The 15,950-nt window shown below is 40.7% G+C and overlaps 1 protein-coding gene across 1 annotated transcript; it reads right to left on the reverse strand.

Annotated features, from left to right (window-relative positions):
- Window positions 1-7,956: 7,956 nt before the first annotated feature.
- On the reverse strand, window positions 7,957-10,546 carry RTL4 (retrotransposon Gag like 4). The gene has a single exon (XM_033201870.1). The coding sequence runs from the start codon at window positions 10,320-10,322 to the stop codon at window positions 9,390-9,392; it is 933 nt and encodes a 310-aa protein (XP_033057761.1). The 5' UTR covers window positions 10,323-10,546; the 3' UTR covers window positions 7,957-9,389.
- Between the last annotated feature and the right edge of the window lie 5,404 nt (window positions 10,547-15,950).

Consider the following 15,950-nt stretch of genomic DNA (forward strand, 5'->3'; position numbering starts at 1 on the left):
ATTCTCTGATGGTAGTTTGTATTTCTGTGGGATTGGTGGTAATATCCCCTTGATAATTTTTTATTGCATCTGTTTGATTCTTCCTTTTCTTCTTTATAAGTCTTATTAGCAGTCTATCTATTTTGTTGATCTTTTCAAAAAACCAGCTCGTGGATTTGTTGAATTTTTGAAGGGTTTTTTGTGTCTCTATCTCCTTCAGTTTAGCTCTGATCTTAGTTATGTCTTGTCTTCTGCCAGCTTTTGAATTTGTTTGCTCTTGCTTCTCTAGTGCTTTTAATTGTGATATTAGGGTGTTGATTTTAGATCTCTCCCGCTTTCTTTTGTGGGCATTTAGTGCTATAAATTTCCATCTACATTTGGCTTTAAATGTGTCCAAGAGATTCTCGTATGTTGTGTCTTTGTTCTCATTGGTTTCAAAGAACATCTTTAATTCTGCCTTCATTTCATTATGTACCCAGTAGTCATTCAGGAGCAGGTTGTTCAGTTTCCATGTAGTTGTGCAGTTTTGAGTGAGATTCTTTATGCTAATTTCTAATTTGGTTGCACTGTGGTCTGAGAGACAGTTTGTTGTGATTTCTGTTCTTTTACATTTGCTGAGAAGTGTTTTACTTCTAATTATATGGTCAATTTTAGAGTAAGTGTGATATAGTGCTAAGAAGAATGTACATTCTGTTGATTTGTGGTGGAGAGTTCTGTAGATGTCTATTAGGTCTGCCTGGTCCAGAACAGACTTCAAGTCATGCATATCCCTGTTAATGTTTTGTCTTGTTGATCTGTCTAATATTGATAGTGGGGTGTTAAAGTCTCCCTTTATTATTATGTGGGAGTCTAAGTCTCTTTGCAAGTCTCTAAGGACTTGCTTTTTGAATCTGGGTGCTCCTGTATTGGGTGCATATATGTTTAAGATAGTTAGCTCTTCTTGTTGAATTGATCCCTTTACCATTATATAATGGCCTTCTTTGTCTCTTTTGATCTTGGTTTGAAGTCTGTTTTATCAAGACCAGGACTGCAATTCAGCAATCCATGCCTTTTTTTTTTTTTTTTTTTTTTTGGCTTTCCATTTGCTTGACAGATCTTCCTCCATCCCTTTATTTTGAGCCTATGTGTGTCTTTGCACATGAGATGGGTCTCCTGAATACAGCACACTGATGGGTCTTGACTCTTTATCCAATTTGCCAGTCTGTGTCTTTTAATTGGGGCATTTAATGCATTTACTTTTAAGGTTAATATTGTTATGTGTGAATTTGACCCTGTCATTATGATGCTAGGTGTTTATTTTGCCCATTAGTTGGTGCTGTTTCTTCGTAGTGTCGATGGTCTTTACAATTTGGCATGTTTTTGCAGTGGCTGGTACAGGTTGTTATTTTCCATGGCTAGTGCTTCCTTCAGGAGCTCTTGTAAGGCAGGCCTGGTGGTGACAAAATCTCTCTGCATTTGCTTGTCTGTAAAGGATTTTATTTCTCCTTAAGTTATGAAGCTTAGTTTGGCTGCATATGAAATTCTGGGTTGAATATTCTTTTCTTAAGAATGTTAAATATCGGCCCCCACTCTCTTCTGGCTTGTAGGGTTTCTGCCAAGAGAACCACTGTTAGTCTGATGGGCTTCCCTTTGTGGGTAACCTGACCTTTCTCTCTGGCTGCCCTTAACATTTTTTCCTTAATTTCCACCTTGGTGAATCTAACAATTATGTGTCTTGGGTTTTCTCTTCTTGAGGAGTATCTTTGTGGCATTCTCTGTATTTCCTGAATTTGAATATTGGCCTGCCTTGCTAGGTTGGGGAAGTTCTCCTGGGTAATATCCTGAAGAGTGTTTTCTAACTTGGTTCTGTTCTCCCTGTCACTTTCTGGTACACCAATAAAATGTAGATTTGGTCTTTTCACATAGTCCCATGTTTCTTGGAGGCCTTGTTCATTTCTTTGCAGTCATTTTTCTTTAATCTTGTCTTCTCACTTTATTTCATTAATTTGATCTTCAATCACTGATATCCTTTTTTTCTGCTTGATCGAATTGGCCGTTGAAGCTTGTGTATGCTTCATGAAGTTCTCATACTGCGGTTTTCAGCTCCACCAGGTCATTTAAGCTCTTCTCTACACTGGTTATTCTAGTTAGACATTAGTCCAACCTTTTTTCAAGATTTTTAGATTCCTTGCCATAGGTTAGAACATGTTCCTTTAGCTCAGAGAAGTTTGTTATTACCGACCTTCTTAAGCCTACTTCTGTCAATTCATCAAACTCATTTTCCATCCAGTTTTGTTCCCTTTCTGGCGAGGAGTTGTGTTCCTTTGGAGGAGAAGAGGGGCTCTGAATTTTGGAATTTTCAGCCTTTTTGCTCTGGTTTCTACCCATCTTTGTGGTTTTATCTACTTTTGGTCTTTGATGTTGGTAACCTAAGGATCAGGTTTTTGTGTGGATGTCCTTTCTGTTGATGTTGATGTTATTCGTTTCTTTTTGTTAGTTTTCCTTCTAATAGACAGGTTCCTAAGTTGCAGGTCTGTTGGAGTTTGCTGGAGGTCCACTCCAGACCCTGGGTATCACCAGTGGAGACTGAAGAACAGCAAATATTGCTGCCTGATCCTTCCTCTGGAAGCTTTGTCCCAGAGGGGCACCTGCCTGTATGAGGTATCTATCAGCTCCTGCTGGGAGGTGCCTCCCAGTCAGGCTACTTGGGATCAAGGACCCACTTGAGGAGGCAGTCTGTCTGTTATTGGAGCTCAAATGCCCTGCTGGGAGAACCGCTGCTCTCTTCAGAGCTGTCAGGCAGGGACTTTAAGTCTGGAGAAGCTGTCTGCTGCCTTTTGTTCAGATAGGCCCTGCCCCAGAGGTGGAATCTAGAGAGGCAGTAGGCCTTGCTGAGCTGCGGTTGGAGCCACCCAGTTCGAGCTTCCCTGCTGTTATGTTTACACTGTCAGCATGGAACCACCTCCTCAAGTCTCAGCATTGGCAGATGCCCCTCCCTTCACCAAGCTCCTGTGTCCCAGGTTGATATCAGACTGCTGCGCTAGCAGCGAGCAAGGCTCCGTGAGCATGTGACCCGCTGAGTCACGCACGGAGGGGATCTCCTGGTCTGCCCATTGTGCAGACAGTGGGAAAAGCGCAGTATTCGGGCAGGAGTGTACCGCTCCTCCAGGTACACTCACTCAAGGCTTTCCTTGGCTAGGAAAGGGAAATCACCCGACCCCTTGTACTTCCTGGGTGAGGTGATGCCCCACTCTGCTTTGGCTTGCCCTCCGTGGGCTGCACCCACTGTCCAACCAGTCCCAATGAGATGAAACGTGTACCTCAGTTGGAAATGCAGATATCACCCATCTTCTGCATCAATTTTGCTGGGAGCTGTAGACTGGACCTATCCCTATTCAGCCATCTTGGAAGCAAATCCCCAACTACATTTTTAAAGTAATGTGCTTTGTATCATGAATTTCAACTCAGTGAAGACACCTTTGGCCTTCAAGGAAGAATGTACAATGACTTTTTTTCTCAAGGTGTGGACAAAACCCAGAAAGGCCAAAAAGTTTTTGGAATCATTTTTGTGAAGTATTAGTAATAAAAAAGAAAATTGTATCTTGTTCAAATTTATTTAGTGCCCACACCTGGAATGCTGGGTACATTTGTGATGATTGTCATTTGCTAAAGACAGCAGAGCTGGTGAAAGTTTGGAAAGGGCATGATGGGTGATTACTGGTCTAGATGGGTGAATACATGAGCATACACTAAAAAGGTGAGGACTTTTCAGCCTAGTACACTAACCTGGGAAGGACACGTGGTATAGTAGTGAAGAATGTGGCTTTTTCATCAGAGAGACCCAAATATGAATCCTGGCTCTACAACCTATTAGCTAGTGACCTTGGACATGTTACTTATACTCTGTGAGTTTACTTGTTTTCACCTATAAAATGAGAGTATTGATAGTGCATTTCTCATGAGGCTATTGTGGAAATTATGCACATAATTCCACCACTCTTATACTTGGCATATAATAAATGCTCAGTAACTTATTATTTCAAGACTCTAAAACCATGTATAAGGTGACAGCATCAACACAGACTCCTTCATATCCTGGAATAATTGAATGGAATGAGGGATGCCTTTACATTATACATAGGTGAAGTTAATGCATGTAAAGGGAAGTCTGATTTAAAGGGCAGGTATTAAACATGTGGTCTCCATTGCTCCATGAGATGTTACAGGCTGAAAACAAGTAGACTTAATAAAAAACTCATGGATGATATAATTATCATAGGCAATTAAGGGAAACATGATGTTTGATAGTTGTTCCCAAACTCACGGTTAATGTCAAAGAGAACAAGGCTATCTTCTCATAAATTCTCATCAGAGTCAGATTGTTAGACCGGATATTCCCTGAGGTTGACACCATGAAGGGAGTTCTCAAATTAAATGGCTAACTGCTGTCGGAATTAACCAAACTCTTATTTTAATATAGATTTTCCAATGACCATGGCAGATAACAATAATCAGAAGACATTGAAATTGTCTGCTGGCATACCTGCAGCTACTATACACATCATTTTTCAAAAAGACTCAATGGCTTTGTATGAAGAGCTACTGAAATATAAAGCCTTTATGTTAGTCAGAAACCTTTGTTAAAATCCTAACTCAACAAGCAAGAGCCTACCCAATCAGATAATGGAGATTCAGTGTATCTTTAGAGGTGTCAAGGAATTTTCCCCACCTCATTAGAAACAGAAGCCATTGATTTATTTCATGCTTCCTTTATAGGTTGTCATTTAAAACAAGAATTTCAATCAGTGGCTATGTGAATACCAGTTACTAAAGTAGCCTCTCTTCATGAAGTGGTTACAGGATGTGTAATTGAGCAAGTTATGGTAATCAGGAAGGGTGTGAATTAGAGAGTTTCCCTCTTCTATCAGATATCACAATGCTCTGGCATCAAAAAGATATGCTTTCAAATTCTAGTTCAACCACTTACTGCTTGATGAATTTGGGAAGGTTGCCTAACTATTCTAAACCTTAGTTTCATCATCTTTAGATTGAATTTATAACACCTATCTCATAAAGGTGTGGTGAGCATTAAATATCAGAAATGGATATTCCATCTTTCAATGATATGGTATTTAGGCATTATGAATAAAGCTTTCAGCATAGTGCCTGGCATAAAGTAGGCATTCACTATTAGTTCCCTTCCCTAGATGTCCCCAACCCACATTTCATGTCTAAAGGGATGAGTGTTCTATGTATAGGGAAGACTAAAATTCTACATAGTCTTTCACTGGGTTACTGTGGAGCAAATGGGGTTTTTGGAATACAGTCACAACTGACTTATTACTGAGTTGGCTAGATAAGAGAACCAGGGCCATCTAGAGTAAACACTAGAAATCAATGAGCAGGAAGCAAGTCCAAACAGACCTAAGAATCACAGCCAATACCAGGAAGTTATACCAATAAGCATGAATGCTCAAAACCATAGTGGCTGTAAATGATGGGACAGTGTGGTCTGGGTACTAAGACAAGTTGACCAAGATAGTTCTCCTGACTATACTAAATGGTGTAACTCACTTCTGGGACTCTGTTTTTGAAATGTGGTCAGTGACTCTTACCACAAGATGACATTGAAGATCCATGACACTAAATTCCCTTGAAGGTTTTTTCCTTTGAAATAACTCTTGTTTTTGAAATGTGGTCAGTGACTCTTGCTACAAGATGACATTGAAGATCCATGACAGTAAATTCCCTTGAAGATTTTTCTATTTGCTTGGCCAAATGAAGTTTGGACCATCATAGGGAGGGAATGAAATGGCCACCAATGTGAGAGGGCTTTACAGATATGAAACAAGCACCCAGAGCCCTTTTAAGGGCATGAGATGTTAGATTTTGCCTAGATGGCGGTAGAAATTCTGTATAACCTAATTATTTATTTTGCTTCAGAGATGACTATTGTGGTCATAGGCAAGAAGGTGTGACAATCATCATTCTAGAGATTATCTTCTAGAATTAAAAAAAAAAAAGGTGGTATTTATTGTGTCATCCTGGATAAAAGTAAGGAAAGTGACAGTATGGGTCTTGTGCATTGTCATATGGACAGAATGGAGGTAATGAGAATGAGGCCAATCATATACTTCTCCCTCTCTAACAGTGCATTTCAGTGGCTCATGTCTACTGTCATGTGTTAAGTTTCCTCCATGACAGATCATTCTGACAGGTAGACTGAAATCTGAAATATTGTAAAAGGCAATTGCTTATGGCAGGTACCATGCTTCTGGATGTAAGTGAAGGTAAATGCAGAAAGTGAAAACTGTAGGCATTTAGAATTTTATTACAGCTGTAGACAAATGAGGGAGATAAGGGAAGCTGGCTGACTGTTGAGGAAAAGTTCGCAGGGAGGCCAATGTTCAGTGGACTCACTATGATTCACAGTATGGTGCTGACTTTGCAGAGTGAGAATCTTATTTTCTTCAGTGTTCTCAGAGGATATTAGAATCAGGAGGATTGGTACTATTTAAACCCACAAAAACTGATGTACAAGCCAAACACCAATTTATTCAATTATAATGAGAATTAACTCAGAAATAGGTTAGAACACTCATGTCAGCTGGTTAGCAAATTTTCTCTCCCTAACACAGTTTATAAGGGAAACTAATTACAGTCAAATTACTTTGAGAGCATGGGATCAGAGCAATGGAGTTAGGTGACCATCTTAATGGCTGACACAAATTGGAATGGCCATTGCAGGGGTGGACATGCCAACAGTCTGCTGGTCAACAACTCATCTCTGAATCTACGGGGATTACCAACGTTCTGTTTAACTTCTTGCTTTTTTGTGCTCCATGAATACTATTCTCTTGTTAACAAATTCTTCTTCAGACTTACCATTAAATGATTAGATTATATCCTCCTGGGTGGCATCAATATGTAGCAGACGTGCTTCCTTAAAAAACAACCTTGTTTGGATCTGGTGGTTCCCCAAGCCTTTGCAGTTGCTGACTCCATCTTTGAGTAGGTTATATCTCATCTGTTCTCTGTAGATTCTAAGTAGTTTCACTCTCAGAGGAATTCACATAGCTATTATTTGTTAGGACACACCCTTGTAACTCTCTTTATGCTAAATCATAAGTTATTCTAGTTGAAGTGGATGGCATATAATGGATGGTGTCACTATAACAAAAATTTTGAATTGGTAAAATAGTTGCTAGCTAGTAGGCAGTAAAGCATTATTCCAGCATCCCATTCACATGCTCAGTCTGGCTGTTGGATTGTATTTCATAGTGTACAAAAGGTCTTTGATTTGGAGCACCTCAACAAGGGACACCCAGAAGTAGAGGGCGAACTGAAGTTCATAGCCCTGGATTGGTTATATTTTCTGAGAGCCTATGAAGTCTGAAGATTTCTAAGGAAAAAAGGTAATGTTGCTGCTAAGAGAAAATCCAAATAGGAAATAAAATGATGTATCTTTGGGAAAGAACCCAAAATGATGAATTCTGGCCCTAAAATAAAGAAAGGTTGTTGATTAAGCCAACTGAATGCCCCTATCAGCATTCCAAGACCATACTGAGTTTGGTAAGGAAAGTGACTAGAGGCCATGAGGTTGATCCTTTATTATAGAATTGATGGAGGTAGAATAAGATACTTCCAGGTAATTTCAGAGTCCCTTTAAGTTCAATAGCTCTACTTGTTAGAGGATCTCATACAATCCCAATACTATAGTCAGAATTTCTTAGCATAACTGGAATATGTTCACTCAGGTCTCTGTTGTGGGAGTGTATAATGTGGTTGTACAGCGAGCCATTGTTAAAGGAAACCCTTTGTGAATGCAAATAAGAATTGGCATAGTGGCTAGCAAGGCACAAGGTGAAAATATCTGTTTGTTGGTACTACGGAATCAGAGTAGTAAGGTCCTAGCTAGGTTTAAGTATTGTCAAAGTCAGCATAATTCTCCAGAAACAAAGCCAAAGTATAATGGCATTTCATGTTCTGAGAGGCCTTGATGGTTGCTAGGGAATATGTGATTACTGATATTTCTCCAGGATATACATTTTGGGGACATACATCAGCAACAAGAAGCAGGGAACAGAGGGCTGGTAATTGCCAGCAAACAGTGATCATCACTGAATAGTTTTAACATTTTAGGGAGTTGTGCCTTTCTAGCATAACACTACTTTTGTTCAGAAGCATCAAGAAGCTATACACAAAGCTGGTGTGTACCAAGAACGAAACATAAGCAATAAAACCCTGATTTCCTGAGTTTCATGCACAGATGGTTTTAATGTATGTGTCCCAGGATTTTTCAGATGAGATAGTGCAGGAAGTTGTTTGCCATTCATTGTTTTTAAGATCCTCAATTAGATGAAGGACCTCAGAGGTGGTCCATAAAGGTAGAGCTCAATAGCAATGAGTAGTAACCCTAGATGGTGACTATATTGAGGCTTCTAGAGTCAGAAACTACTGCAGGGTCTGGCTGTCAGTCTTCAGTGGAGATTTATTTGGCCAGGTCCCTTGTCCAAGGCAGCAAGGACATGCTACAGACACAGTAATTATGAGACATCGTTCCCAACTCTCACTAAATACCTTTCAGAAATCTTATCCTAGAGCATATTGACTTGGCTATAAGACATGCTGGAACTTCAAGTTATTGGAGAAGAGAAGAGTAAGCTGGAATTGGTGGGCTTGGCTAAAAGAGTATACCTGCCTGATGGGCTAGCTTGCAAAGAAAGGGACGAACAATTCCAAGCAGTGTTGAAATGCCCATTCAATCTGGTTTGTAAATAGCCAGGAGATTCTGTTTGTTGGGAAAGCATGAGTCTTTAGATGGAAACAAAATGCATAGCTTTATGGAAGGGTGGCAAAGCTGTGGTTCCAGGAAGGTTGATTTATGCTGAAGGTAGATTCTAGTCCATAGGTGAAACATGGTCCAAGCTCTAGGAAGAGAATATTAGCAGAATAATGGAATGTCATTTGGACTTCAGTCAAAGGTCCTAAGCCAATAGGAAACTAAGATACAGACCAATAAAGGTGAAGGTAAAAGTCTTGGGCTCATTTCTAGGCACACGAGATTGGTCAACCCAGATGTCAATATTGGTCAGGATAAGGTTCCCAATGTGCTTCCAGGGTTATTTTCATTGGCTTAGACTGGGCAAAGTTTTGCCTGCAGGTTTTTGGTACTCTTGGAGAATTAATCCCAACTGCAGAAAGTACCTATGAATTGTTTTCATCGTTCTTGGGTTAGGTTTGGTGAGGGGTAATTTGCCAATGAACAAGATCTGATTGTTTAAATTCCCCAAAGCGTGTCAGTTCATAACTGCCTATAAAGTGGTGTCACAGTTTCCCATCCATATTTTAAAAGTTAATGAAGGATATAAATCGGTAAGGCTGGGAGTGAGAGGGATATAAGTTTAAAAAGTGACTTTCCTGGTCTCCTCTTACTGGTGAGCTGTGTTATTTGTCGTTGCTGGAGCTCGAGAACGTTTGGCAAGGCAATCTCTTGTGAAGTGACCAGATTGGCTGCAGTAGAGGCACAACTGAGTTTCTTGCTGGCGGGCTCGTTTGGCTGGGGTGAGAGGCAGCTGGCCTTCTCGCAGTTGTATAGGCCCTTTCTTGGGTGGTGGATCTGTGGGGCTAAAGAGGGCTTGGTGCTGGATCAAAGAAGCCAACAATGGGAGCTGGGTCTCTGACTGTAGGAGCTCTGGCCTGTCACTGTGTTTCTTGTCCAGCTGAATGCACTGAGTGATCAGGTCTGGTAGATTGTCCATCATATCAGTGACACTCTCTTCATCCTGGTTGAGATCATCTACTGCCTTTTCGAACTGACCATTCTGATTGGTTGCATTACAGATCAGATTTTGAGCAAGGAGCTGGAAAGTAGTAGGGTCCTGTTGAGAGGAGTTGTCCCCTTTGTCAAACTTAGCATTCATCAGAAGGTTCATTTCCTGTTTTGTGGGTTTACCAAATGATTGCTGGAACTCAAGAATACAATTCTCATATTGCTTCAGTAAGGTACTCTTGTCAGGCCCAGATATGATTCCACAACTTTCTAACTGCTGAGATAGGTAATCAAAAAAGAGTTTGATCTGGGCATCATTTGCAGGATTAGAGATCTGGAGAGCTGTCAAGTAGGTAGTCACCTGAGTGAGGAACTCTGAGAGATTGGCAGGGTCACCATGAAACTGGGTGAGATGCTCGAGTGAGTTCGGTACAGGCATCACTGTGGTGGCCAGGGCAGGCATGACTTGGGCCCTTTTAGCAGTGTTCTCCGTGGTTGGATGCTGCATTTGAGGCCACAGAATCAGATTCTCTGCCTGAAGAAAGGAAGGCTCTACCTGCAAGGTAGGTGGTGATTTTGTGCACTTCTCCATTATATCTCTTGGAATCAGGTGGGATTGAGTAGAATTGAGTACTAGTACTGGAAACCAGTGGAGACAGTGGATTTGCTCTATGATCAGAGAGGGAGTGTTATGAGCAAGTAGCCAAAGTTGTTAGCTGTGAAGAAGACACTAGGAGATACTAACAGCTGAACTGGAGAGATGCCAAAGAGTGTTGTCCGCCACTCAGTGTTACCACTTCTTCAAGGAAAAGGCCAATGTTCTGCACGTTTGGAAGAAATAAATTACCTTAGAACACATAAAGGACTTGGGATTAAGATATGTACAACCATCACAGTACCTTTCTCTCCTCCCTCGTTTTCCTTGTAATATAAGGGCAATTTGCCCTCTGACTAAACCTTTTCTCTAAAGGAAGCTTGGTCAACCTGTGGCTGGTGGGCCACATGCAGCCCAGGATGGCTTTGAATGCAGCCCAACACAAATTTGTAAACTTTCTTAAAACATTATGAGATTTTTTTTTTAAAGCTCATCAGCTATCATTAGTGTTAGTGTATTTTATGTGTGGCCCAAGATAATTCTTCTTCTTCTTCCAATGTGGCCCACAGAAGCCAAAAGATTGGACACCCCTGCTCTAAAGTATCTTTTTTCCATCAGAGAGTTAAAGAATTTGACAACCCAAAGTGATCTCAGGAGATTATACAGGCCAAATTCATAATTTTTCAAATAAGAGAACAGAGACCCAGAGAGGTAAAGATGTTTTCCCAAGGTCACACAGCTAGTTAATATCACAGCTGGCATGCTCATCAGGGCTATTGTCCAAATGGCACTTCCCCCAAGACCATAAATGTGCTCATTTGCATATACTGCTTGGACATGATGGTTCATGCACCTGGCTCCTCAAAATGTGATCTGGAAACAAGTGGCATTGGCACTACCAGAAAGGTTGTTAGAAATGCAGAATCTTGGGTCTCACCCCAGAACTACTAAATCCTTTTTTCACACTTTAATAAGATTCCCAAGGTGACTAGAATGTGTGTTAAAGTTTGAGAAATGCTGCTGTAAAGAGCACTTAGTTTGAATTGGAATAATCACTGGTTAGACTTGATCGTTAGTGCCCCAAGCCTAGCCTGTATTGCTGTGGAGGATATGATTGCTGTGATGGCAGTTAATCTATGTTTTCTATCTTTCTAGTCCCTGTCTGAGGTCACAATTTCTTGCCATGGAAATGATTAAGATAGCACAGGCAAGACTAAGAGGTAAGGTTAAGAACCTAGCAAACAAGAACTGAATATTCTTAAAAGTAAAAAGATCAAAATGTTCAGCAGTCTTTCCAGCATTGATAACAAAAATAAAGCAACCAGTAAAAGTTAAAAACAACCCCAAACATATGGCATAGCGGTTGAACTATTCTAAACTTCAATTCCTCTCATTGCCCTTTCCTTGTGTAGCATACTATTTAAATATATTTAAATTGTCCACGGGTGGGAAAAAATGATGTATCATTGAATCTTTTTTAAATGTAAGACTTGATTTCCCTAGGTTTTATTTGATGGTTCATTTTCTCTAGACCTATGAAAAAATTACTGGAAGACAAATAGTATAAGATTGGAGGCCACAAACATGAATCCAACCACTAGCATTAAACAGTTGGATGACCTTGAAGAACTCATTTAGGTCTCAGTTTCCTTTTTTACCTAATGAGGATTTTTTTGTTTGTTTGTTTGTTTTTTTGAGACGGAGTCTCGCTCTTGTTCCTCAGGCTGGAGTGCAGTGGTGCCATCTCGGCTCACTGCAACCTCCGCCTCCTGGGTTCAAGCAATTCTCCTGCCTCAGCCTCCCGAGTAGCTGGGATTATAGGCACCTGCCACTACACCGGCTCATTTTCGTATTTTTAGTAGAGACAGGGTTTCATCATGTTGGCCAGGCTGGTCTCGAACTCCTGCCCTCAGGTGATCCCCCTGCCTCAGCCTCACAAAGTGCTGGGATTACAGGCGTGAGCCACTGTGACCAGCCAGGATTACTATTTTGCTTACCTCAGAAGGTGGTTATATCAATGAGATAACAGATTGGTGCTCTGAGTGGCAAAAAATGAAAGATTTACCTCCAAAATTTTTCCAATGTAGATGAAAAATGCCCGGTGGAGAGGCTCTGCCTTTATCACATATTGCCAAAGTAGGGAGATGCTATCATACCCTCCTTTTTTTCTTCCTTTCTATATCTCACCCTTCTAATTTCCTGATCTGTCTTCCAGACATCTTCCACTTCCCAGATGTCCATCAATGAGTTCATTACTGCCATTCCAGCTAGGTGTCAACTGATAGCTAAGCTGTTGTTAAATAAGGCTTAATGATTGGCCTTTCCAGGCCACACACGGACGGTGGCTCATGCTTGTAATCCCAGAACTTTGAGAGGCCGAGGTGGGTGGATCACGAAGTCAGGAGATCGAGACCATCCTGGCCAACATGGTGAAACCCCATCTCCACTAAAAAAAAAAAAAAAAAAAAAAAAAAAAAAAAGAAAAAATTACCTGTGCGTGGTGGCATGTGCCTGTAGTCCCAGCTACTTGGGAGTCTGGGGCAGGAGAATCACTTGAATCCGGCAGGCAGAGGTTGCAGTGAGCCAAGATCATATTACTGCATTCCAGCCTGGGTGACAGAGCGAGACTCTGTCTCAAAAAACAAACAAACAAACAAACAAAACAAAAAAGATCTTTCTCAGAGCATTTATAATTCACTCAAACTTTAATGTCATAAGAATCAACTCAGACCCAGTCCCTAGCAATTCTGATTCAATAAGTCTGGGATGGATCCCAGCAAACTGTATTTTAACAAGCCGGCCAGTTGATTTCTGATGTAGGTGGCTCTTGTGCAAAGCACTGTCCAGATAAATCTCAAAGAATAAAGCATTATTAGCAGTATCACAGAGAAGTAGGTATCGGGAGGGGACATATTTGGAGGTAGAAGATTGACTTTCAAATAACATAGAATGGGTGGTACATTATTCTACCTCCACATCAAGCACACAAAGAGCCCACACTGTCCTTCACTACTGCTCATCTCTCCCACGTGGTAGAGTTCAACAGTTAAGGATGTCACTTCTAAACTCAAAGTGACTTGGTTTGATCTACGAGCTGTGTGATTCTGAGCAAGTTATTTAGCTTCTTTGAGAATCAGTTTCCAAATTTTAAAATAGACATGATTATAATACCTGCCTCATAATGTTATGAAAATTAAATGAGATGAAGAGAGATTAGCATGGCTTCATGCATATAGCAAGTTCTCCACACATTTTTTTTTTTTTTTTGAGAAAGTCTCACTTTATTGCCTAGGCTAAAGTGCAGTGGCATGTTCACAGCTCATTGCAGTCTCGAACTCCCAGGCTTAGGTAATCTTCCCACCTCAGCCTCCCTGGTAGCTAGGACTACAGGCACATACCACCTTGCCTGGCTAATTTTTTTTTTTTTTAAAGATGAGTTTTCAACACTTTGCCCAAGCTGGTCTTGAACTCGTGGGCTCAAACAATCCACCTTCCAAAATCCAACCATTTCGGCCACCTAAAACACTGGGATTACAGGCATGAGTCACTGCACTCAGCATCCATAAATGTTAGCTATTATTATTATAGGTTCACAAGCTGTTATCTGACTGTGTTTTGGAATTTAAATTTTTTCAGATTTTTAGAAAAGTAACATGGAGTATGTACTGCTTATTATATAATACCTTCAGCAATGTCTGGGAAACATCCCATCCCATAATTAAGCCATTAACATTCCTGTAGGAAAAAAAAAAGTCTGAATAGTCATACTAAAAAGGATAAAGACTAAGTGCATGACAATTCAGGTCAAGTTTTGCTGTCAAATGAGTTTTGGCACCAAATTAATGAAAAAAAATTGCTTCCATTTTACAGAGCTTTATGATCTCACAATTGAGATAAGAGATTACACGGACCTTTACATTATTATAACAATGTCCTTTGATTGGAAATGTGAGATTTTAATTTTCCTTTCTTTCCTTGCCTTCTCTTTCCTCCACTCACAGAAGTTCCAGAATCTCTGTTGAGTTCTGTTACTTTACAGAATTATGTATTAAAGGTGGCACAGTATTCAATTTTCTTAATTATGTAGCACTGTTGAAACACTTGCTAAGATTATGAGCATTAGCCCAAATGTAAATCATACAATGGCACTGTTGTCAGTGGCAATTGCTTAATCCCCCCCTCCAAAAAATCTACCTTGCCTCATCATTTTGGAAATTGTTCTCCTTTAAAGGTCAGTGGCCTTATATTGGATTGTCCCAGAGGATCCTAGGACAAAGCATGCCAGTTCAGAGGTGTTTCAGACCACAGCCTTGAACAGAAAAAGCAGAGACAGAGCCAAAACCTGAAATACACAGGCTTGAGGGATCAGACTTGTGAGCTCGGACAAGGTCTAACACAAAACTGCATACATTTAAGATTTATTTAGTAGGTATGTGTTTCAACTACAAAAACAAAAAATGGGTTTGGTATATTATTAGAGGTCATTTTAGTGTTTGTATTTGGTCTGGCTCAAAGCCATAGTTAACAGTTTTCTCGAACATAAAACTACTTTACTCTGGAGTCTCTTGAGATCCCATTTGGAGAAGAGTCAGCAGTACCCTGTTGCTTATAAGAGAGCTTTTTGACTTTACACTGCTTTAATTTCAAACTGTTCTACATAATCCCTTGGAAGAGGAGCTTTGACCTAGGGTCATGCACTACCCAGAGCAGTTGTATATTTTACTCTTGATCTCCAAACCTTCTGAGGAATGCTATGGCCACAAAAGCTAAACTGAGACATAAATTGAGCTATCCAAAGATGCAGTTGGAGGATGGGGATGAGGATGGGGATGGGATGAGTCTCTCCATGAAGTAAGTTACCAGTTCTATATCACTGGGGAATAAGCAGAGCTAGGATTACCACCTGGTGGGGAGTTAGAGTAGGGGCTCTCAAGAGGTGATCAGAAGGGCAAACTGTTTGGACTTGTATGGAGACCTGTGTTTGGGCCTAGCTCTGCCACCATCCAGATCGATGGCCACATGGGCAAGTCACTTGCTTTCTCTGGGCTTGTTTCCTTACCTGTACAATGAAGGCATTGGGCTTCCCAAACTTTAGCACACATACAAAATTCTGATTCAAGAGGGTTAGCAGGAGACCCCAACATTGAATTTGTTACAGTCCCTTCAGATGATATTGAAGTAAGAGGCCTTCAGATTTTACCTTGTGAATATCGGGTGACTGACCACACAGAGCACCAACATTTCTCAGAGGTTCTCAAATTTCAGGGTCCATCAGAATCCCCTGGATTGTAACATGCAGCTTCTCGGACTCACTCCTGGAAAGTGTGATTCAGTGGGTCTGAATTTTATCTGCATTTTAATCAATCTTTGCAGATGATGCAGTAGAAGTTCCCTTGATAACACTTTCAAGAAATTCTAGGTTGAAGATTCTCAAAAGGTCCTTTCTGTTTCAACACTATCTATATTTTTGAAAGTAGAAATATTTGGCTCCAACAGGAGCCCCTGAGGTGCATGATATGTGGATTGCTTCTTTTCATGGCTCTATCTGAGGCTCCATAGGCCCCCATAAACAGTGGACTGGTGCAGGCCTGTCTCAGGCACATGACATGCAGCTGGCTTAGGGGC

The sequence above is a fragment of the Trachypithecus francoisi genome, unplaced genomic scaffold, assembly GCF_009764315.1.
Source record: "Trachypithecus francoisi isolate TF-2019V2 unplaced genomic scaffold, Tfra_2.0 Lachesis_group6, whole genome shotgun sequence".
NCBI lineage: Eukaryota > Metazoa > Chordata > Mammalia > Primates > Cercopithecidae > Trachypithecus > Trachypithecus francoisi.